At 37.0% G+C, this 25,259-nt stretch overlaps 1 protein-coding gene across 2 annotated transcripts in view; it reads left to right on the top strand.

Moving 5' to 3' along the window:
* ZC3H12B (zinc finger CCCH-type containing 12B) overlaps positions 1-25,259 on the top strand; it is a 468,310-nt gene that overhangs the window by 439,289 nt on the left and 3,762 nt on the right. For both annotated transcript variants that reach the window (XM_045472211.1, XM_045472213.1), the window contains exons 3-4: positions 4,621-4,760; positions 24,722-24,956. In XM_045472211.1, coding sequence (XP_045328167.1) covers positions 4,621-4,760; positions 24,722-24,956 — 375 coding nt within the window. The remainder of the gene's footprint in view (positions 1-4,620; positions 4,761-24,721; positions 24,957-25,259) is intronic.

Below are 25,259 nucleotides of genomic sequence, written 5' to 3' on the forward strand. Positions count from 1 at the left end.
TTCCATTTCCCTATCTTTCATGTCACTATTCAGTTCTTCTGCATGCACTAATATACTGTTGATTTTATCTGTGTGTTTTTTTTTTTTTATTTCAGTCATTGTATTCTTCAACTCTGGTTCCTTTTAATATTTTTATGTCTTTTTTGAATGTCTCACTGATTCTTCCACTCTTCTCTCCAGCCTCAGTAAGCGTCTTTACAATCATTACTTTAAATTATTCATCAGGTATATTGTTTACCTCCATTTCTTTTAGTTCTATTTTTTCTGAGGTTTTGTCTTATTCTTTTTTTTTGAAGCATCATATTCTGTCTTCCCATTTTGATCGACTTTCTTTGTTTATTTTTATGGATTAAGCAGAACAACCACTTCTTTAGGAGAAGGAATCTTCTTGTGTATGGTTGTCCCCTATGTAGTATATGTGTGCTTAGGGAATTTTGCTGACTGGCTGAAGCCGTGGCTGGCATGGGTTGGAGGTCCTGGGGTCCTCCACATTATGGGCACCTTGGAAGGACAGCTAAAGATGAAGCAAGTGTAGATCAGTGCAGTTCCCGGCCTTTTTAAGGACTAGGTGTCCTGCCAGTAGAGCTAAGGCTAAAGTGGGTGTAAACTGGAGTGTCCCAGAAATCTCCTCATAGAGGGTGTCTTGGAAAGATCCTGGTGCTAAGATTAGGTGCAGACTGGGAAGTCCCATGGCTCGCCATTCAGCAAGTGTCCTGGCAGTACAGCTAAAGCTGAAATGGGTGCAGGTCAGGAGATCACAGGGCTTTCTGTGAAGGTCTCCTGGAAGGACAGGTCAAGCTTAAATAAGTGCAAGCTGGGGTGTCCTGGAATGGTCTGTGCAGAAGACGTATTGGTGGGGTGGCTGGTGCAGAGGTGGTGTGAAGGCCAGGGGGTTCCTGGGCTCTATGCACAGGGGATGCTCTGACAGGATAGCTGAAGCTAAAATGGGTGCAAGCTGAGAGGACCTGGAGCTCTTTGCCCAGAAGCCATATTGGCAGAATAACTGAAGCTGAAGTGGATATAACCTGGGGTGTTCCAGGACCCTCTGCATAGAGGGTGCCCTGAAAGGGTGGCTGGATGGAGCCAAAGCAGGGTACAGGCTAAGACGTCCTAGGGCACTCCACACAAAGGTAACCCTGGCAGGGCAGCTAAAGCTAAAGTGGATGCAGGCCAGTGTGGTCCCTGGACTCTTCTACACATGTGCCCTGACAGGAGAGTTGAAGCTGAACTGATTTCAAGCCGGATTATTCTAGAACTTTCCACACTGAGGAGAACCTGGTAGGACATCTAAAGCTGAATTTGGTGCAAACTGGGGTGTGCCAAGGTGTTCAGTGCAGTGGGCACCCTACCCAGGCAACTGGAGCAAAGACCAGTGTGGGCATGAGTACTTCAAGGTGTTCTGAGCAGCAGATATCCTAGTGGGGTGGGTAAAACTGATGCAAACATGGGTGTTCTGGTTTTTTTTTCACTCAGAAGGCACCCTGGCAGGGGAGCAGACATCACTCAGGAGGTTCCATAGCACTTTGTATCAAGCATGCCCTAGAAACCTATCTGAAGCCAAAGTGATGTGTGTCTGGAGTGTTCTGGAGTGCTTTGCACCTGTGGCCACCTTGGTGGGATGGTTAAGGCTGGTGTGGGGGCTCCTAGCTATGGTTTAGTGAGGCAGCAAGGACCAGACCTTGCTTTTATCTGTTGTTTTAAGGTGGAGGGGGAGTATAAATCCTGTCATTCTCCCATTCTTCTGATTCAGAGAGCATACCCTCAGCTCCTTTGGCCTTTTAAACTGCACTTTTTTTTTTCTGTGCCCCAGAGGTACCAGTACTGATATAGGCTTGAAGATCTGGGGGCCACTGAGGCATCAAACTGGCTGTGCACGTGGATTCTCCTCCAATTTGCGTTTTCAAGGTGGAGAGGGAACTAAACTATGTTGTTCTCCAGTTCTTTATACTTAGAGCCCACAGCTCTTCTGCCATCTGGCAGAGTTCTGGTGCTATCTCTTATATGATAGTTGCTTTTTTAAATCACAGCTTTTATTCTGTATCCAAGGACAGAGGAACCTTTCTCTGGTCCCTTAGTACTATCCCTTCTGTCTGCTGTTTGCATTGTCGGGGGTGAGAGTTCTTTTTGTTACCATGTCTTCATCTCCCTTTCTCTTCTCTTTTGACATTCTATCTTTGGTTGCACAGAGGCTGTTCAGGAATTGTTCTATAAATAGGTGTACTTTGGTGTGTTCTATGGAGGGGATAAATTCAGGGTCTTCGTGTATTGGACCAAAATCCTATTTCTAGGAATTTACCCATTTCTTCTAAGTTGTTTAATATGTTGGTATACAATTTTTTCATAGTGAAAAATATTTTATTTATTTTTATTATTGTTGATATGCAATATTACATTGGTTTCAGGTGTACATCATAGTGACTGGACAATTCTATACTCACCACAAGTATAGTTACCATCTGTCTCCATACAGTTCTATAACAATACCATTCACTGTATTCCCTATACTATACCTTTCATCCCCATGACTTATTTATTCTATAACTGGAAGCTTGTACATTCCATTCCCTTCACCCATTTTGCCCACTCCCCCTCTGGCAGCCACCAGTTTGTTCTCTGTATTTATGGGTCTATTTCTGCTTTCTGTATTTATTTGTTTTGCTTTTTAGATTCCACATGTAAGTAAAATCATATAACATTTGTCTTTCTCTGTCTGACTTATTTAGTGGAAATATTTTTACACAAAGAAATTGGCAGCATAAAACATAAAATTGTCATATTCAACAGCAAATATTACTCTTGTATTTATTTCTGGTTTTAGACTGTGTTTGGAAAGACACACTTTATAGCACTGCCAACCTAGGTGAAATGAAATCTATACCCTTCCTCCAAATTCCCCCTCTAATGGCAATTCTGATGATTTTCCTGAGTTCATGCTATTCTTATATTTACCAGCACTATAACAGTGGGAAAAATAATATCTGGACATCTTCCCTATCTGCCTGTTTCATGCTGGATCCATCCAATATTAACCTTTTAAGATCCATAGGCTTTCCCAATTTATCCATTGTTCAACTTTTTAGAAGCAGTGTGGTAGCTATTTCTAAGGCTACCTTGGAGTGTATTGGCATTTAAATATATTTTCCTTTCCTTTTTTTTTTTCTTAAGTGTTTTGACTTTTAGTAGTGTTTGCTTTATGGTACATACTAAAGAATAAAACATGATCAAAATGTGTTTGGAAATATTAATGAAAGAATTTAATATTTTTTTATCATGTGTCTCAAGAGTGATTAAGACAGTGGGAAGTCCAGCCATGTATGTATTAATGGGCCTCTGAGATTATGTATGAATTTACCCAAAGGGAAAAATATAATTGGAGCTAATTTCTCTTGTAGTTCAGTGATCACCAGTGAGCAAGTAAGAAATCTAAAGAGAGAAACCCCATTATATTGTTTTAATTAACCCTTTAGAAAAATGATTATTCTTTGCTGATGAGTCTTAACAGGCAATATCCACTTTATTGTACTAGAATTGGTACATGTAATGTAATGTATGCCAATTTGCCTTGCCATCCAAGTTGTTTAATAATTATAATTTAGTGTGGTTTATATATATGTCAGAACATCAGACTCCATGCTAAGAAATTAGAATTTTCCACAGGCAAACAAGGCATAAATCTAGTACACTATGAATTTTTAATATAATGACAATAAATATATCTTTTCCCAATTTATCTGTTAATTTTCCCTCTTCAAATTACAAATCAAATAAATTTATGTTTGAGTTTTTAAGTTTTTACAATGTTTACACCTACAAATAATTATAATAAAATATCTTCTGTTTTTAAATCATATTCTATTATAAAAGCAATACTTAATTTTTTTGAAAAAATTTTGGATTAAGAAATAAAGTACTTACAATCCTCTCACACAGAATGACTCTTTTATTAATAGTTTGATGTGTCTACTTCCTAGCATTTTTTCTAAACTTATATATAGACTTTCTTCTACAAAATTGGGATTACATTATATATACTCTGTATCTTTTTTCTTCCCTGTAGTATTATATTGTGAGAATTTCTCAAATCTTAACATTTTCAAGAATGTGGGTTTTATTAACATATATTTAACTAAATGTACAACTATTTTTAGTCAGCATTTATGTGTGTATCATTTTTGCTGTCAATGTTATTTTTAAGGTAATATATGTGCCTAAAACTCATCTCCAACTAATCTTACATATAACCTTTATCTAAACCTCTGGTTACACCTCTTCTTTCCTCTTCTGTTGTGAATATCTTAATCTTCTAAAGTAAAGTGGTAGTAGAAACAGAAAGAAGAGAGAGAAAATTGAAATAGTGGTAGAAAGTAGCCACAAATGTTGCTATAAATTGAGAGTCGTTATTAAACATTTGGGGCCTTGAAGAAAGGTGTAATAATAATGGAAATATTTTTAATAATTGAATAAAAAAGAACTTGATTTGATGTTTTTAAAAATACATCTTTAGCACCAACAAGAAATAAAATTTCTGTTGTTAATGTCTTGTTACTAAGAATAAGCCTGTTTGGAGTATTTCCTTGCTACCTATTGTTGATCTTTTATCTTTTCATTATCTTCCTAAAGCCATGGGAATAAAGAAGAATTCTCCTGCAGAGGAATACAACTTGCTGTGGACTGGTTTCTAGACAAAGGCCATAAAGATATTACTGTATTTGTGCCTGCATGGAGAAAGGAGCAATCCCGTCCTGATGCACCAATTACAGGTACTATTTCAAATAAGACATTTCTGCCCATCCGGAGGCAAAGATAGCAAGATATTTGGGGAAAAGATGATCCCAACTTAGATAATTATTTTATGTTTATTAAGTATATTTAAAATATCTTATATTAAGTGTATTTTTATTTGAAATGTATATTTATTTTAATTTATATATTTAACTTCAAGTTAGTTAACAAAGTGTGGTAATGGTTTCAGGAGTAGAACCCAGTGATTCATGACTTATAAATAACACCCAGTGCTCTTGTCAAAAAGTGCTCTCCTGGGGCGCCTGGGTGGCGCAGTCGGTTAAGCCTCCGACTTCAGCCAGGTCACGATCTCGCGGTCCGTGAGTTCGAGCCCCGCGTCGGGCTCTGGGCTGATGGCTCAGAGCCTGGAGCCTGTTTCCGATTCTGTGTCTCCCTCTCTCTCTGCCCCTCCCCCGTTCATGCTCTGTCTCTCTCTGTCCCAAAAATAAATAAACGTTGAAAAAAAAAAAATTAAAAAAAAAAAAAAAAAAAGTGCTCTCCTAAATGCTCATCACCCATTTAGCCAATCCTCCCAACCTCCACCCCTCCAGCAATCCTCAGTTTGTTCTCTGTATTTAAGAGTGATATCTTTTATTGTTTGCCTCCCTGTTTTTACCTCATTTTTCCTTCCTTCCCCTATGTTCATTTGTTTTGTTTCTTAAAATCCACATAATGGTGGAATCATATGATATTTATCTTTCTCTTACTGACTTATATTTGGCTTAGCATAATAGACTCTAGTTCCATCCATGTTGTTGCAAATGGCAGGATTTCATTATTTTTAGTCACCAAATAATAAGCCTTTGTATAATATATATACCACACTCTCTTTATCCATTCATCAGTCGATGGACATTTGAGCTCTTTCCATAATTTGGCTATTGGTGATAGTGCTGCCATAAACATTGGGGTGCATGTGCCAATTCGAATCAGGAGTTTTGATCATTTGGATGAATACCTGCTATTGCAATTGATGGGTCGTAGGAGATTTTTATTTTTATTTTTTTGAGCTACCTCCATATTATTTTCCAGAGTGACTGCACACGTTTGCATCCCCACCAACAGTGCAAAAGGGTTCCCTTTTCTCTGCATCCTCACCAACATCTATTGTTTCCTATGTTGTTAATTTTAACCATTCTGACAGGTGTGAGGTGGTATCCCATTGTGGTTTTGATTTATATTTCCATTATGATGAGTGATATGGAGCATCTTTTTATGTGTCTGGTAGCCATCTGGATGTCTTCTTTGGAAATGTGTCTGTTCATTTCTTATGCTCACTTTGTCACTGGATTATTTGTTTTCTGGGTGTTGAGTTTGATAAGTTCTTTATAGACTTTGGATACTAGTCCTTTATCAGAAAGGTCATTTGCAATTATCTTCTCCCATTCCAACAGTTGTCTTTAAGTTTTGTTGATTGTTTCCTTCACTGTGCAGATTTTTATCTTGATGAGGTCCCACTTGTTCATTTTTGCTTTTGTTTCCCTTGCCTTTGGTACATGTCTAGTAAGAAGTTGCTGTGGCTGAGGTCAAAGAGGTTGCTGGTTGTTTTCTTCTTTAGGATTTTGATGGTTTCCTGTCTCACATTTAGGTCTTTTATCTATTTTGAGTTTCTTTCTGTGCATGGTGTATGAAAGTGGTCCAGGTTCATTCTTATGCATGTTGCTGTCCAGTATTTCCAACACCATTTGCTGAAGAGACTGTCTTTTTATCCATTGGACATTCTTTCCTGCTTTGTCAAAGATTAGTTGGCCATACATTAATGGGTTCATTTCTGGGTTCTCTACTCTGTTCCATTGATCTGTCTCGTTTTGTGTTAGTACCGTACTGTCCTGATGATTACAGCTTTATGATACAGCTTGAAGACTGGAATTGTGATACCTCTAGCTTTGGTTTTCTTTTTCAAAATTACTTTGGCTATTTGGGGTATTTTCTGGTTCCATATAAATTTTATAATTACTTGTTCTAGCTCTGTGAAGAATGCTCGTTTTATTTTGATAGTGATTGCATTGGATGTGTGGATTAGTTTGGGTAGTTTAAACATTTTAACAATATTTGTTCTTCCAATTCATGAGTATACAATGCTTTTTTTTATTTATTTGTGCCTCTAATTTCTTTTATAAGATTTCTATAGTTGTCAGTGTACAGATATTTTACCTCTTTGGTTAAGTTTATTCCTAGGTATCTTATGGTTTTTGGTGCAGTTATAAATGAGATCACTGAAGAGTGAAATTTTGACTTCTTCCTTGCTGATTTGTATGCGTTTATTTCTTTTTGTAGTCTGATGGCTAAGGCTAAGACTGCCAGTACTATGTTGAACAGCGCTGAGAGTGGACATCTCTGTTGTGTTCCTGCCCTTAAAGGGAGAGCTCTCAGTTTTTCCCCATTGAGGATGGTATTAGCTGCGGGTCTTTTGTATATGGCCTTTATGATGTTGAGGTATGTTCCTTCTCTACCGACTTTCCTGAGGGCTTTTTATCAGGAAAGGATGCCGCATTTTGTCAAATGCTTTTTCTGCATCTGTTGAAGGATTATATGGTTCTTATCCTTTATTTTACTAATGTGGTGTATCATGCTGATTGATTTGTGAATATTGAACCAATCCTGCAGCCCAGGAATAAACCCCATTTGATCATGGTGAATATTTTTTTTAATGTACTGTTGAATTCAATTTGCAGGTATCTTGTTAAGATATTTGCATCCAGTTTTATTGGGGATATTGGCCTGTAATTCTCCTTATTAGTGCAGTTTTTGTCTGGTTTTGGAATCAACATAATGCTGACTTCATAGAACGAATTTGGAAGATTTCTTTCCACTTTTTTTTTTGGAATTGTTTGAGAATAATAGGTATTAACTCTGCTTTAAATGTCTGGTAGAATTCCCCTGGGAAGCCATCTGGCCCAGGACTCTAGTTTGATGGGAGATTTTGATAACTAATTCAATTTCTTGGTGGTTATTGGCTTGTTCAAATTTTCTATTTCTTTCTCTTTCAGTTTTGGTAGTGTGTGAGTTTCTAGGAATTGTCCATTTCTTCCAGATTGCCCAATATGTTGTCATATAATTTTTCATATTATTTGCTTATAATTGTTTGCATTTCTGCAGTGTTGGTGGTGATGTATCTTCTTCATTCATAATTTTATCTATTTTGGTCCTTTCTCTTTTCTTTTTGGAATTATGGCTAGTGATTTATCAATCTTGCTTATTCTTTCAAAGAAACAGCCCTAATTTTCGTTTGTATGTTCTGTTTGTTGTTGTTTGTTGTTGTTGCGTTGTTTCAATATCATTGATTTCTGCTCTAATCTTTATTATTTCCCTCCTTCTGCCTGTTTTAGGCTTCATTTGCTGCTCCTTTCAAGCTCCTTTAGGTGTAAGGTTAGATTTTTTTTTTGAGAAAGGTTACCTTTCTTGCTTCTCAAGAGAGTCCTGAATTGCTATATACTTTTCTCTTCAGCCTGGTTATGCTACATCCCAAAGGTTTTGGATTGCCATGTTTTCATTTTCATTTGCTTACATATATTTTTAAATTTCTTATTTAATCTCCTGGTTAATCCATTCATTTTTTAGTACAATGTCCTTTGACCTCCATGTATTCAAGGGCTTTCCAAATATTTGTGTGTGTGTGTGTGTGTGTGTGGTTGATTTCAAGTTTCAAAGCATTGTGATTAGAAATTATGCATGTTTAGGGGTGCCTGGGTGGCTCAGTCAGTTAAGTGTCCAACTTTGGCTCCAGTCATAACCTCACAGTTTGTGAGTTCAAGCCCCATGTCAGGCTCTGTGCTGTCAGCTCAGAGCCTGGAGCCTGCTTCAGATTCTGTGTCTCCTTCTCTCTCTGTCCCTCCCCCACTTGTGCTCTGTGTCTCTCAAAAATACATAAATGTAAACAGTTTTTTTAAAAAAATTATGCATGTTTAGGACAGCAACATTCAGAAGAATGAAACTAGACCACTTTCTTACACCATACACAAAAATAAACTCAAAATGGATGAAGGACCTGAATGTGAGACAGGAAACCATCAAAACCCTAGAAGAGAAAGCAGGAAAAAACCTCTCTGACCTCAGCTGCAGCAATTTCTTACTCGACACATCCCCAAAGGCAAGGGAATTAAAAGCAAAAATGAGCTATTGGGACGCCATCAAGATAAAAAGCTTCTGCACTGCCAAGGAAACAATCAACAAAACTAAAAGGCAACCAACAGAATGGGAAAAGATATTTGCAAATGACATGTCGGATAAAGGGCTAGTATCCAAAACCTATAAAGAACTCACCAAACTCCACACCTGAAAAACAAACAATCCAGTGAAGAAATAGAAGACATGAATAGACACTTTTCCAAAGAAGCTATCCAGATGGCCAACAGACACATGAAAAGATGCTCAACGTCACTCCTCATCAAGGAAATACAAATCAAAACTACAATAAGATATCACCTCACTCCTGTCAGAGTAGCTAAAATGAACAAATCAGCAGACTACAGATGCTGGCAAGGATATGGAGAAATGGGAACCCGTTGCACTGCTGGTGGGAATGCAAACTGGTGCAGCTGCTCTGGAAAACAGTGTGGAGGTTCCTCACAAAAATTAAAAATAGAACCACCCTATGACCCAGCAATAGCACCGCTAGGAATCTACCCATCAGGAGTGCTGATGCATAAGGGCACATGTACCCCAATGTTTATAGCAACACTTTGAACAATAGCCAGTTTATGGAAAGAGCCTAAATGTCCATCAATAAAGAATAAATGAATAAAGAAGATGTGGTTTTTATATATACAATGGAATACTACTTGGCAACGAGAAAGGATGAAATCTGGCCATTTGCAGCAACGTGGATGGAGCTGGGGGGTATTATGCTAAGTGAAACAATCCAGGCACAGAAAGACAGATACCATATATTTTCGCTCATATGTTAAGACTATGGTGGGGGGGGAAGAGTAAAAAAAAGTTACAGAGCGGGAGGGAGGCAAACCATAAGAGACTCTTAAGGACTGAGAACAAACTAAGGGTAGATGGGGGTTGGGGGAGAGAGGAAAGTGGGTGATGGGCAGAGAGGAGGGCACTGGTTGGGATGAGCACTGGGTGCTGTATGGAAACCAATTTTACAATAAATTATATTAAAAAAAAGAAAAAAGAAATTATGCATGTTTTGGTCTTGAACTTTTTGTACCTGTTGAAGGCTGATTTGTGACCCAGTATGTAATCTATTCTGGAGAATGTTCCATATGCACTCAAGAAGAATGTGTATTAAGCTGCTTTAGGATGAATCATTCTGAATATACGTATTAAGTCCATCTGGTCCAGGTCGTCATTCAAAGCCATCATTTCCTTATTTTCCTTTTTTTTTTTTTTTTTTATTTTCCGCTTAGATGATTTGTCCATTGTTCTAAGTGGGGTATTAAAGTCCCCTATCTTTATGGTATTATTATCAATGAGTTTTGTTATGTTTGTTATTATTTGATATATATTTTTGGGTCCTTCCATGTTGAGGGGCATAAATATTTACAATTTTTAGCTCTTCTTAAGGGATTAACCCCTTAATTATGCTATAATGCCCTCTTCATCTCTTCTTACAGTCTTTGTTTTAAAATCTAATTTGTCTGATATAAGTATGGCTACTATGGCTTTCTTTTGACCTCCATTAGCAAGATAGATGGTTTTCCATGCCCTCATATTCAATATGCAGTTGTGTTTAGGTCTACAATGAGTCTCTTGTAGTCAGCAAATAGATGGATCTTGTGTGTGTGTGTGTGTGTGTGTGTGTGTATTTTAATCCATTCTAATACTCTATGTCTTTTGATTGGAGTATTTAGTCCATTTACATTCAGAGTGATTATTGAAACATACAAATTTAGTGCCATTATATTTTGTGTAAAGCTGGTGTTTCTGGTGATGTTCTCTGGTCCTTTGTAGTCATTGTTGCTTTGTTCTTCTTTTTCTCCACTCGGAGTCCCCCTTAAAATTTCTTGCAGGGCTAGTTTAGTGGTCACAAATGCCTTTAAACTCCTTTAGTTTTTGTTTGGGAAAATCTTTATCTTTCCTTGTATTCTGAATGACAGCCTTGCTGGATAAAAAATTCTTGGCTGCATATTTTTACCATTCAGACCATTGACTATTTTCTTCCTCTATCATCTGACCTGCCAATTTTTAGTGGACATATCTGCTGCTAACCTTATGTGTTTACCCTTGTAAGCTAATGACCTTTAGTCCCTAGCTGCTTTCAGAATTTTCTCTTTATCTTTGTTCTTTGCACATGTCACTATGTTATCTCATGTTGTTCACCTGTTTTTGTTGATTTTGAGGGGTGTTCTCTGTGCCTTTTGGACTTGGATGCCTGTTTATTTCCCACTTAGGTTAAGTTTTCAGCTATAATTTGTTCAAATAAACCTTCTTCCCCTTTTCCCCATTCTTCTTCTTCTGGGACTCCTATGATACATATATTGTTTCATGTTATGGAATCACTATGTTCTCTAAGTCTCTCCTTGTGATCTAATACTTTCAACTGTCTCTTCTTTTCAGCTTCATTTTTCCCATAATTTTATCTTCTATATTACCTATTCACTCCTCTGCTTCTTCAATCCTTGTTGTGACTGTATGCAGTTGGTTTTGCATCTTAGTTATATCATTTTGTATTTCAACCTGACTAGTTTTTAGGTCTTTGATCTCTGCAGCAAGGGTTTGTGTGGTGTCTTCTCTGTTTTTGTTTTTGTTTTTTTTTTCAAGCCCAGCTAGTAGTCTTATGACTGTTGTTCTAAACTCTTGTTAAGATATTTTGCTTATATCAGTTTTGAGCAAGTCCCTGGCTGTAATTTCTTCTTGACGTTTCTTTTTGGGGAAAATTCCTGTCTTGCAATTTTTGCTAAGTTTCTGCCTTTGCATGTTTTAAAGGCTTGTTATGCTTACTGCACCTGTGAGTACTACTATATTAAAAAAGGCCACACACTGTCCAGGGCCTGGCATCTCAGGTAGTGTTTTTGGTGTGTGCTGTGTGCATTCTGCTATTGTGTTTTGGCTGCTCTTCCCACTGGTCAGCCCTCTACAGACTCCTCCTTGGTTGCATTGGGTTGTGTTTGGACCTTTAACTAGGTGTGCTTTGATTTGTTTATTAAAATAAGCCTGGGAAAAAAGGAAACAAGAGAAAACAAAACATGACCCCCAGAAAAGATAAAAGGAAAGGAAACAAACAAAAAAAAAAACAACATAGTATCCAAATCAATAGGGCTGATTCCAGCAAAAAGAATGAAAAATTAGAAAAAAATAAAAGAGAAACAAAGACAAGAGTAAAAAAGCCTGATCCGAAACCAGAGAAAATGAAAACAGACAAACAAACAAACAAACAAAAAAACCTAGGAGCCTGATTCCAAAAGAAAAAAAGGGGGAAGAAACCAAACCAAAACAAAACAACAACAATAACAATAACAACAAAACTAAGCCTGGTCTTATTCCCACCAAAACTTCAGGTTTTTTTTTTTTTTTAATATTCGATTTTGAGTATATTTGGTGCATGTGCAGTGCTGTTTGTGCTGGTCTTCTGGAGAAGAGGCCTGCTGCATTGGCTCAGAGTCAGTCTTTCCCCATAAATAGGCAGTTGCCAGGCATAAGGGGGGTGGGGTTTTGTGTAAATGGGTCTTGCCTCCAACTGGGCCTGCTTTGTTACTCTCTGAAATCCCACTGTGTTGGTGTTGGGGAGAAAATTGTGCTACCCTAATCTTTTGTCATGGGACAGAGGACCTCACCCACCCCCCTCTTCAGGAAGTCCTCACAGAATAGCGAAGGCAGTCAGCTGGCCCTGCACCACAACTCTGCTGCATTTTTTCTTTGGCACACATCACTGGGATTCAAAACCTGAAGTCTTAAGGGACCAGGCACCATGTGGATCTGCCACCCTCCTCCAGAGTACAGCCTCTCCACACTGTGTCTGAAGTCCTTTGTCCATGAAAAACAGTCTCATGCTTGCACAGTGTGCACAGTCTATGGTGCAGAACCAACAAAAGCAGCAAAGGTTATATTCCCTCTGGGTGTCCTTCTTTCTCTTGCTAATAAAAGGCCTTTTGCTGATGCTTACAGGGTCTTTTGTCCTTGGGGAGGCAATATACCCTCTTTCAAAAGTACTCAAGGAAGGGGAGTGTTCTCTCACAATGAGCCCTGGAGATCCCAACACCATGCTACGCCCACTGGGCCCAGCTCCCTCCTCTCCAGGAGTATGCACCACAGCTCAGCTCTGGAGAAATTTGTGCTCTTCCAAAACCTCAGAGTTTAAGCTCCAAATGTTGTTTGCAAAAAACAAAAACAAAAACAAAACAAACAAAACCAATCTGGGACACTCAGTACTTCTCACTCCGCAGTGAATGGTCTAGAGAGGGTTTCCTCTTGTGCAAACTCGATGCCACACTTTCTCAACCCCTCTCTCTTTCTCTCCTTTTTGTCTCTACAGGGAAAAAGTTCCCTCCCTTCTGCAGCACCATTATTATATCCCCCAAATCAGTTCCACACACCTTGCATCTGCTATGCTATCCCCCTCCAACTGTGGAGCTCCATCTGCCATTCTGCAGAATTGATTTTCTGGGTGTTCCAATTGATCTGACCTCAATATAGCTATTATTAAGCCTCATATTAAGTATATTTTTAAACATATTTTTTCCTGATCCAAATAAAACTGTTATTGCTTTGTCACATATGGCCGTTAAATTGAGACAACTTGAATTCAGTAAAAAATAAAGCATACAGTATTAAAAAAAAAGTGCTTTTCTACTTGACCATAGACTTCAGACTAAAGAAAGGTGAACATGGTTATGTGTGAGTGACTGAATTTTCCAAAGAACTGAAGAAACCATAGTAGGGTATGAATCACATGCTGTACCAAAGAAGTGATTGTGAGATTTGCAAATTACAGGGTAAAATATATAGAGAGAACAGTCAGAGCCAAATTAGCCATGAGGCACAGAAGGCCCAGTGTCGAGGACCCATGATACTTTTAGTGTTTTAATTTGAAGCACAGGTAAGATGGCAGAGTAGAAAGACCCTGAGCTCATGCCATCCCTCATTTGCAACTAGATATCACTCATAACTATGTCAATAAACGAGAGAGTGATACGAAGACTGGCAGAACAATGTCCACAACTAAATTTACAGGAGACACATTAGAGAGGTTAGGAAAGGCAGAAATGGTACCTTAGTTGGGAGCAGCCTGCAGGAAGGAGGGAACTGTGCTTGCAGAGAGGGGAAAGCACCAGGGAACCCACAGGGAAGATAAATTACAATAACATCTAGTCTTAAATATCAGAGGGGCTGAATTCTGTAAGTTTGTATAACCAGCAGCACATGGAGCCTAATGTTTAAAGTCAGCTGACTCAGCAATAGGCTAGCTGAGAGGGAAAGTGGTACCCTAGTCCCCACCCTAAAAGAGAAAACAGCCCATGAACAGGAAACATAGAAACAAGAGCTTACAAAACAAGAGGAAGATATGTTTATACTGATTTTGGAGCATGTTGGGGAACTTCTCTGGTAACAAGAGAGATGGGAATCACCATTTTCCTCCCCGGACCCCCAGAATAAACACAGTACTACTTGTGGGACATGGGGCTACACAGGCACCTGCATCTTTGACCCAGAGTTCAGGGTAAATTTTGTTAAATCTGTATGTGTACCCTGCCCAACTACCAGGTGGACAGTTGCCACCACGCACCCTGCCAAGCCACAGTGAAGCACCCAGCCATGCACCACCAGCTGTCACATGCCACATCCAGACACTTGGGACACAGCTATTGATGTGTATCATATCCAGACACTGGGGGCATACCTGCTGAAGTATCCCACAATCAGTTGACTTGCTGCACCTAGCCATGTGACGCCAGCCACCATCACACACTGTGCCCAGCTGTGCCTGCAGTTGTCATGTGGTACAGTCGGTATCACACCCCAGACAATTCCACATGCAGCCTTCAGGTGCTGCGGTGCTCCAGAGTATCCAGCAAAAAACTAGAGTCCCACTGCAAAATTTGCTAACACTGCTCCACATTCTCAATTTCCCTAGTAGGGATGCCATCTCAGAAATGGCCTGCCTGGGTCCCATTAATATTACAGAGAGCAAACGCAGCCCACAACTGAGAGAATCAGTGCAGACAACTGCACTGAAAAGAAAAGTTGACTCAGACACAAGAGTAAGGCATACACAGCACATACAGGTTACTCTCCTAAAGTGCCAAGCTCTGGTGAACAGGGGACACTGCACTGCAGGGCAATCCAGGACCTCCTCTTCAAAAAGTCACTACTTTCTTTTTTTTTTGTAACATTTATTTATTTTTGAGACAGAGAGAGAGCATGAACGGAGAGGGTCAGAGAGAGAGAGGAAGACACAGAATCTGAAACAGGCTCCAGGCTCTGAGCTGTCAGCACAGAGCCTGACACGGGGCTTGAACTCACGAACCACGAGATCATGACCTGAGCCGAAGTCGGAAGCTTAACCGACTGAGCCACCCAGGCGTCCCAAAAAGTCACTACTTTCAAGAGCACAAGACATTGATGACTTTCTTAACACACAAAAACAGACACAGAGAGACAGACAAAATGAGGAGACAGAGAAATTTATCGCAAATGAAACAGCAGGACATGGCGACCGCCAGAAATCTAAAAGGAACAGACATATGTAACATACCTGATGGAGAATTTAAAATAATGCTCATAAGGATACTTACTGGATTTGAGAAAAGAGTGGAAAACATGAGTGAGATCCTTAACACAGAGATAAGGAATAACATAGCAGTGATAAAGGGCTCAATAAACAAAATGAGAAATCAGCTTGATGGAAAGAATGGCAAGATGAAAGAAGCAGAGGAACAAATTAGTGACCTACAAGAAAAAGTAATGGAAACTAATTAAGTTTAACAAAAGAGAAAAACAATTACACAAAATGAGAATAGACTTAGGGAACTCAGTGATTCCACCAGATGTAATAACATTTGTATTATTGGAGTCCCAGAAGAAGAAGGAGAGAGAAAGGGGGCAGAAAATTTATTTCAAGAAAAAATAGCTGAAAACTTGCCTAAACTGGTGAAGGAAGCAGATATCTAGATCCAGGATGCACAGAGAACTCCCATCAAAATCAACAAAAGCAGACACACACTAAGACATATTGTTTGCAAAATATAATGATAAACAAAAAAAATCCTAAAATTGTCAAGACAAATGAAGTCAGTATATTACAAGGAAAAGCCATAAGGCCAGCAAGAGATTTTTTAACAGAAACTTGGCAAGACAGAAGGGGGTAGCATGATATATTCAAAGTGCTGATGGGGAAAAAAATCTGCAGCCAAAAATACTCTATCAAGCAAGGCAATCATTCAAAATAGAAGGAGAGATCAAGAGTTTCCCAGATAAACCAAAACTAAGGAGTTTGTGACCATTAAACCAGTCCTTCAAGAAATATTAAAGGGTACTTTGGGAAGGACACACACAAAATGACAGTATAAAGATAAAAAGATGAAGAAGCAGTAAAAATAAACATTTCTTTAAAAAATAGGTTAAAAAACTCACAAAATAAAATGATATATAAAATATAATGATACATACCTAAAACATGGGAAGGAGAGGAGAAAGAATGAATTCAAACATAAATGCCCACCAACTTGATATAGACAGCTTTATGAAGACGAGGGTATATACAAACCCAATGGTAACCATATATCAAAAAACACTAATAAATATGCAAAGAATTAAGAGAAAGAATCCAAATATATCACTAAAGAAAATCAGCAAAACATGAAAAATAAGAAAGGATCACAGAAAATAGTCAGGAAAAAAACAAAACAAGTAACAAAATGGCAATAAATACATATCTATCAATAATTACTTTAAATGTAAATGGACTAAATGCTCCAATCAAAAAAAAATATATAGGGTGGCAGAATGGATAAAGAAAACAAGACCCATCTATCTGCTGCCTACAAGAGATTCATTTTAGACTTAAAAAGCACCTGCAGAGGGGCGCCTAGGTGGCTCAGTTGGTTAAGCATCCGACTTTGGCTCAGGTCGTGATCCCGCGGTCCGTGAGTTTGAGCCCCGCATCAGGCTCTGTGCTGACAGCTCGGAACCTGGAGCCTGCTTCTGATTCTGTGTCTCCCTCTCTCTCTGACCCTCCCCCCGTTCATGCTCTGTCTCTCTCTGTCTCAAAAAGAAATAAACGTTAAAAAAATTTTAAAAAGCACCTGCAGATTGAAAATGAGGGGAAGGAGAAACATGTATCATGCAAATGGATGTCAAAAAAAAAAAAAAAAAAAAAAAAGCTAGGGTAGCAAGACTAATGTAAGTCAAAATAGAGTTTAAAATAAAAAACTGTGACAGCTCCTGGGTGGCTCAGTCAGTTAAGCATCTGACTTCGACTCAGGTCATAATCTCATGGTTTGTGGGTTTAAGCCCCACATCAGGATTTGTGCTGATAGGTCAGAACCTGGAGCCTGCTTTAGTTTCTGTCTCTCTCTCTCTCTCTCTCTCTCTGTCCCTCACCTGCTCACTCTCTGTCTCTCTCTTTCAAAAATAAACAAACATTTACAAAAAAGTTAAAATAAAAACTGTAACAAGAGACAAAGAAGGACAGTATATAATAATAAAGTGGACAATCCCACAAGAAGATATAACAATTGATTGAAATATATATATGTATATATACACACACACTCAACATAGGAGTCTCCAAGTACATAAAACAGTTAATAATAAACATAAATAAACTAATCTATAATAATGCAATAATAGTAGGGGACTTTAACACACCATTTACATCAATGGATAGATTGTGTAAACAAAAAATCAACAAGGAAATGATGGCTTTGAATGAGACACTGGCAACTGGATTTGACAGATACATTCATAACATTCCATCTGAAAGCAGCAGAATACACATTCATTTCAAGTGCACACAGATCATTCTCCAGAATAGATCACATTTTCACCTACAAAACAAATCTCAACAAGTTCAAGAAGAGCAAAGTAATACCATGCATCTTTTCTGACCACAAAGCTATGAAACTAGAAATCAATCACGCACAAAAATCTGAAAAGAGTACAAATACATGGAGGTTAAAAAACACGCTACTAAGTAATGAATGAAACCAGGAATTAAAAAAAGTAAAAAAAAAATACATGGAACAAAAGACATGTAAAAAGATTCTCAACATCACTTATCATCAGGAAGTGCAAATCCAAACTACAATGGGATATCACCTCACACCTGTCAGAATGGCTAAAATCAACAACAGAAGAAAAAACAGGTGTTAGCAAGGATGTGGAGAAATCTTCTTACACTGTTGGTGGGAATGCAAACTGGTGCAGCCACTCTGGAAAACTGAATGGAGGTTCCTCAAAAAGTTAAAAAATAGAATCATCCTAGGCATTGCACCACTAGGTATTTACCCAAAGAATACAAATATACTAATTCAAAAAGATACATGCATCCTGATGTTTATAGCAGCATTAACTAAAATAGCAAAATTATGGAAATAGTCCAAATGTCCATCAACTGATGAATGGATAAAGATGTGGTATATATATATATATATATATATATATATATATATATGCATGCAATGGAATATTACACAGCGATAAAAAACCATGAAATGTTGCTATTTGCAGTTACATGGATGGAGCTAGAGAGTACTATACTAAGTGAAATAGGTTCATGAGAATAAGACAAATACCATATGATTTCACTCATATGTGGTGTTTAAGAAACAAAACACATGATCAATGGAAAAAAAAGAGAGGGGCAAGCCAAGAAACAGATTCTTAACTATAGAGAATAAACTTATGGCTACCAGAGTGGAAGTGGATGGAAAGATGTGTTAAATAGTTGCTTTATATTAGGAGTGCACTTGTGATGAGCACCAGGTGATGTATGCAAGTGCTGAAGCACTAAATTGTACACCTGAAACTAATATCATACTGTTTGTAAACAAACTGAAATTTAAATAAAAAGTAAAAATAAAATAAAATAAAATATGAATTGATAGGATAAAAAAATAAAAATTATAACCACCAAAAACCAGTGGGATGCAGTAAAAGAGTTCAAAGAGGCAAGTCATAGCAATATAGGCCTACCTCAAGATGCAAGAACAATATGAAACAACTTAGCCTTGTGCCTAAAGAGGCTAGAAAAAGAACAATAAAGGAAGCATGAAACCAGCAGAAAGAGGGAAATAAATCATATTTCTGATCATAACAGAAATAAATAATACAGAAACTAAGAAAATAGATCAATGAAACCAGAAGCTGTACTTTTGAAAAAGATCAATAAAGTAGATAAACCTCTGCCCAGACTCATCAAAGAGAGAGAGAGAGAGAGATGACTGAAATAAATACAATCACAAATTGGAGAGGAGAAATACCTACCAACACAACAGAAATACAAATGAGTATAAGAGAAGATTACAAAAAACCATATTCCAACAAATTGGACAACTTAGAAGAAATAGATAAATTCCTAGAAGCATATAAACTACCAAAGCTGAAACAGAAAAAAATAGAAAATTTGAACAGACTGATAACCAACAAAAAAAATTGAATGTGTAATCACAAAACTCCCAACAAACAAAAGTGTCTTCACAGGTGAATTCCTCCAACCATTTTAAGACTTAATTCTTATTCTTCTGAAACTATTACAAAAAATAGAAAAGTAACTAAAACTTCCAAATGCATTCTGTGATCAAAACCAGAAAAAGATACCACTAAAAATATAACTACAGGTCAATATATTTAATGAACATAGATGCAAAAAATCCTCAACAAAATGCTAGCAAACCAAATTCAACAATATATTAAAATAATCATTCACCATGATCAAGTGGCATTTGTTCCTGGATTCAAGCATTGTGCATTACTTCCTTATCAATCAGTGTAATACATCAATCAATAAAAGAAAGGATAAGAACCATATGACGTTTTCAGTAGACACAGAAAAAGCACTGGACAAAGTACAACATCCATTCATGATTTAAAAAAATACCTTCAACAAAGTAAGTTTAGAGTAAACATACCTCAACATAATAAAGGCCATCTATAATAAACCCATGGCTAGTATCTTTCTCCATGGGGATGGATGGTCAGGAAACATGACATGGATGTCCGCACTCATCAATTTTATTCAACATAGTATTGGCTGTTCTAGCTTCACTAATAAGACAACAAAAAGATATAAAAGGCATCCAAACTGGCAAGGAAGAAGTAAAACTTTCACTATTTGCAGGGGACATGATAACCTATATAGAAAACCTGAAATACTACACCAAAAAAGTGTAGAATTGACAAAAAAATTTAAGTAAAGTCGCAGGTTAGAAAATCAATGTATAGCAATCTGTTGCATTTCTATACACCAATAATGAAGCAGCACAAATAGAAATTAAGGAACCAATCCCATTTACAATTTTACCAAAAACCTAGGCAAATGACCTGTACTCTGAAAACTATAAAACATTGATGAAAGAAACTGAAGATGACACAAAGAAATGGAAATATATTCCATGCACATGGATTGGAGGAACAAATATTGTTAAAAAGCCTATATTACTCAAAGCAACCTATACATTTAATGTAATCCCTATCAAAATACCACCAACATTTTTCACAGAACTACAAGAAGCAATCATAAAATTCGTATGAAACCACAAAAAATCCTAAATAGCCAAAGCAATCTCAAAAAAAAGAAAAGCAAAGCTGGAGGCATCACAATTCCAGACTTCAAGTTATATTACAAAGCTGTAGTAATCAAAACAGTATGGCCCTGGCACAAAAGTAGACACATAGATCAATAGAACAGAATAGAAAACCTAGAAATGAACCCACAACTATATGGTCAAGTAATCTTTAACAAGCACGAATGAATATCCAATGGAAAACACACGGTCTCTTCAACAAATGGTGTTGGGAAAACTGGACAGCAACATGCAAAAGAATGAAACTGGACCATGTTCTTACACCAGACACAAAAGTAAATTGTAAGTGGATGAAAGACCTAAATATGAGACAGGAAATGATCAAAATCCTAGAGGAGAACACAAGCAGTAATCTCTTTGACATCAACCATAGCAACTTCTTACTAAATATGTTTCCTGAAGCAAGGGAAACAAAAGCAAAAATAAACTATTGGGATTCATCAAATATAAAGCTTGTATACAGCAAAGGAAACAATCAACAAAACTAAAAGAATTGAATGGGAGAAGATATTTGTAAATGACACATGTGATAATGGGTTACTATCCAAAATATATAAAGAACTTATAAAACTCAACACCCAAATAATGAATAATCCAGTTAACAAATGGACAGAAGACATGAATAGACATTTTTTTCCAAAGGATACATACAGATGGCTAACAGACACATGAGAAGATGCTCAGCATCTTTGATACAAATCAAAACTACAATGAGATATCACCTCACACCTGTCAGAATGGCTAAAATCAACAACACAAAAAGCAATATGTGTCGGCAAGGATGTTTAGAAAGGGGAAGTCTGTTGTACTGTTGGCAGAAATGCAAACTGGTGCAGCCACTCTGGAAAACAGTATGGAGGTTTCTCAAAAAGTAAAAAATAGAACTTCTCTACTATTCAGCAATTGCACTACTAGGTATTTACCAGAAGAATGCAAAAATACTAATTTAAATGGATATGTGCACTCTGCTGTTTATAGCAACATTACCTAGAATATCCAAATCATGGAAAGAGCCCAAATGTCCATTGACTGATGAATGGATAAAGAAGTGGTATAGGGTGTTGGGTGACTCAGTGAATTAAGTGTCAGACTCTTCATCTAAGCTCAGGTCTTGATCTCAAGGTCATGAGTTCAAACCCTATGTTAGGCTTGAAAAATAAAAGAGAAATCGGATGCATCACAATTCTGGTTTTCAAGTTACATTTCAAAGCTGTAGTATACAAAACAATATGGTACTGGCACAAAAATAGGCACATAGATCAATGGAACAGAAGAGAAACCCCAGAAATAACTCCACAATTATGTGGTCAATTACTCTTTAGCAAAGTAGGAAAAAATATTCAACTGGAAAAAGACAGTCTTTTCAACAAATGGTGTTGGGAATACTGCACAGCAAACTGCAAAAGAATGAAACTGCTCAAAATGGATTAAAGACCTAAATGAGAGAGACATCATAAAAATTCCAGCAGAGAACACAAGACAGTAAGATCTCTGGCATCAATAGTAACATTTTTTCTAGATATGTTTCCTGAAGAAAGGGAAATAAAAGTGAAAATAAACTATTGGTACTTCATCAAGATAATAAGCTTCTGCACAGCAAAGGAAACAATAAACAAAACTAAAACAATAAACAAAACAACCTAAGGAATGGGAGAAAGTATTTGCAAATGACATATTTAATAAAGGACTAGTATCCAAAATATGTAGAGAACTTACACAAATCAACACCCCAAGCCCAAACAGTCCAATTAAAATTGGGCATAAGAAATGAACAGAAATTTCTCCTCCAAAGAAGACATACCGATGACCAACAGCCACATTAAAGATGCTCAATATCGCTGATCATAAGGGAAATGCAAACCAAACCTGAAATGAAATATCACCTCACACCTATCAGAATGGCTAAAATCAACAACACAAGAAATAAATATTGGCAAGGTGTGGGGAAAAAGGAACCCTCTTGCGCTGTTGGTGGGAATGCAAACTCATGCAGCCACTGTGGAAAACAGTATTATGGAAGTTCCTCAAACAGTAAAAAATGGAACTACACTATGATCCAGTAATTGTGCTACTGGGTATTTATCAAAAAAATACAAAAAAAAATAATGCAAAGGGACACATGCACTCCTATGTTTATAGGAGCATTATTTATAGTAGCCAAGATATGGAAGCAGCCTTAGTGTCTATAGATTGATGAATGGATAAAGAAAATGTGGTGTATATATACAATGTAATATTATTCAGCCATAAGAAGAATGAAATCTAGTACACTTGAAAGTAATATAACACTATATGTTAACTAACTGGAATTGAAATAAAAACTTAAACTTAAAAAATAAAAACTTAAATAAAAACTTAAAACTTAGGGGCATCTGGGAGGCTCTGTTGGTTAAGCTTCTGACTCTTGATTTCGGCTCAGGTCATTGTCTCATGGTTCCTGGGATTGATCAGACTCTGTGCTCACTGAGCAGAGCCTGCTTGGGATTTTCTCTCTGCTTGGGATTTCCCCCTCTCTCTGCCCCTCCTCTGCTTGTGTGGTCCCTCTCTCTCTCTATATATATGTGTGTGTGTATATATATATATATATATATATATATATATATATATATATGTATGTATATATATATACATACACATATATACATGTATATATGTATATATATACATATATATGTATATATACGTATACGTATATGTATATATATACACATATACATATATACACATATATGTACACATATACATATATACACATATATGTATACATATACATATATACACATATACGTATATGTATGTATATGTATATATATACATATATACGTATATATGTATATATACGTATACATATATATGTATATATGTGTGTGTATATATATATACGTATATATGTGTGTATATATATATATATGTATATATATAATCTTGCCATTTGTAATGACATGGATGGAGCTAGACAGTATAATGCTAAGCGATTTAAGTCAATCAGAGAAAGACAAATACCATACAATTTCACTCATATGTGGAATTTAAGAAACAAAACAAATGAGCAAAGTTAAAAAAGAGAGATAGACAAACCAAAAAAATTTCCTATCTATAAAGAACACACTGATGGTTACCAAAGGGGAATTGTGTGGTGTGGATGGGTAAATAGGTGACGCGGATTAAGGAGTGCACTTGTCATGATGTGCATTGGGTGATGCATGGAATTATTGAATCACTATATTGTACACCTGAAATTAATATAACATTGTGTGTTGACTACACTGGAAAAAAATTTAACAAAAATATGTTTTAATTTTATTTTCTTTTAATATTGAAGGAAACATTTAATATAACAACAATTAATTTATAATAATGTATCTAGATAATTTGTTTTTATACCAAAGCAGTTGTAAAGTGTAATTTTTAATATTTCTTTATGAAATAAGGACATTTCAAAGTGAAAACAAAGTGAAAACTAAGGTCCACAAAAGTCAGGATGTGGTCCTAATGTTAGTTGGATTACTATATTCACCTACACTATATGAAGCTAACTCTTTATAGAATTTGAGAACATATAGACCCTAGTCCTCTATGTATCAGCTTTTGCATGATGTGCCAAATAAGAATGTCAGAATGGCTGTTAGAACTGTGTTGTGGAACTGTCTGCCAGCTTCTGAACAGGGTCACGACCTCCGCCTGAGAGTGGACCCTGCCATTGCTCAAGCCCAGCCTGTATGCTTTCTTTCCTCATCAATTAAGATACCAAAAGGAAAGGGGGTCAGTACTCAACATAGTACAGCTTTGTTTCCACTTAGTTGTGGCTTTCCTTCAGGAAGAAGGGAAAAATGTAAGTCCCAAGGAGTGATGTTTTACCCTCCTCCTGGCAGACACATCCTCAGTATACTGCTCTGTTTTCTTCAACAGTCAAAAGCTGCTGCTTCAGCCAAAAGAAAAAACAAACATAAGGAATGCTAGGATATCAGTGTTATTTCTCACTCTTCATTGTTGTTTCTGAAACTTAGATGTCATTGAGTTCAGTTCCTTCACTTTATTAAAAACTGAAGTCCAAAGGAGAAGGTAACTTGCTTAATGTCACAATCCAAATTGGTGCCATAGCCCGGAATAAAGGCCACTTTCTCTCTAAGAGCAAATAACACTCATCTATCTAGTACCAACTTTTGTAATTGTAATATGAGGATAATGCTGCTAGTTTCCAAAGATGGTTTCTACTCTGTGGCATATAATCTATATTTTGACAGATCAAGAGATTCTACGTAAACTGGAGAAAGAAAAGATTCTTGTCTTCACACCATCCCGAAGGGTCCAGGGCAGGAGAGTTGTCTGTTATGATGACCGGTTCATAGTCAAATTGGCTTTTGATTCCGACGGCATCATTGTATCTAATGATAACTACCGAGACCTTCAAGTTGAAAAGCCAGAATGGAAGAAGTTTATAGAGGAGCGGTTGCTGATGTATTCTTTTGTGAATGACAAGTACGTTTCTTTTAGTAGGCCCTGAATGCTTAAATCCATGTTTCCACTAGGAATAGATTTTCATTTCAATAAACATTTACTGAACATTTACTGTGTACTGTGAATTATGCTAATTGCCATGGGGATAAGAGGCTGAATAGGAAACAAGACTCACTCTTAAGAGGCTCAAAGTGTAGTGGAGAAGCGAAAGAGAACCACACATGTTGTGATAAGTAGTATGGTTAGAGTTTTTAAAATTGCTTTGTCTACATGAAATAATAGGAAAAAGCCTCAAACAGGACATAACGTTTGAGATGAAGTTTA

This window comes from Leopardus geoffroyi, chromosome X, assembly GCF_018350155.1.
Source record: "Leopardus geoffroyi isolate Oge1 chromosome X, O.geoffroyi_Oge1_pat1.0, whole genome shotgun sequence".
Classification (NCBI taxonomy): Eukaryota; Metazoa; Chordata; class Mammalia; order Carnivora; family Felidae; genus Leopardus; species Leopardus geoffroyi.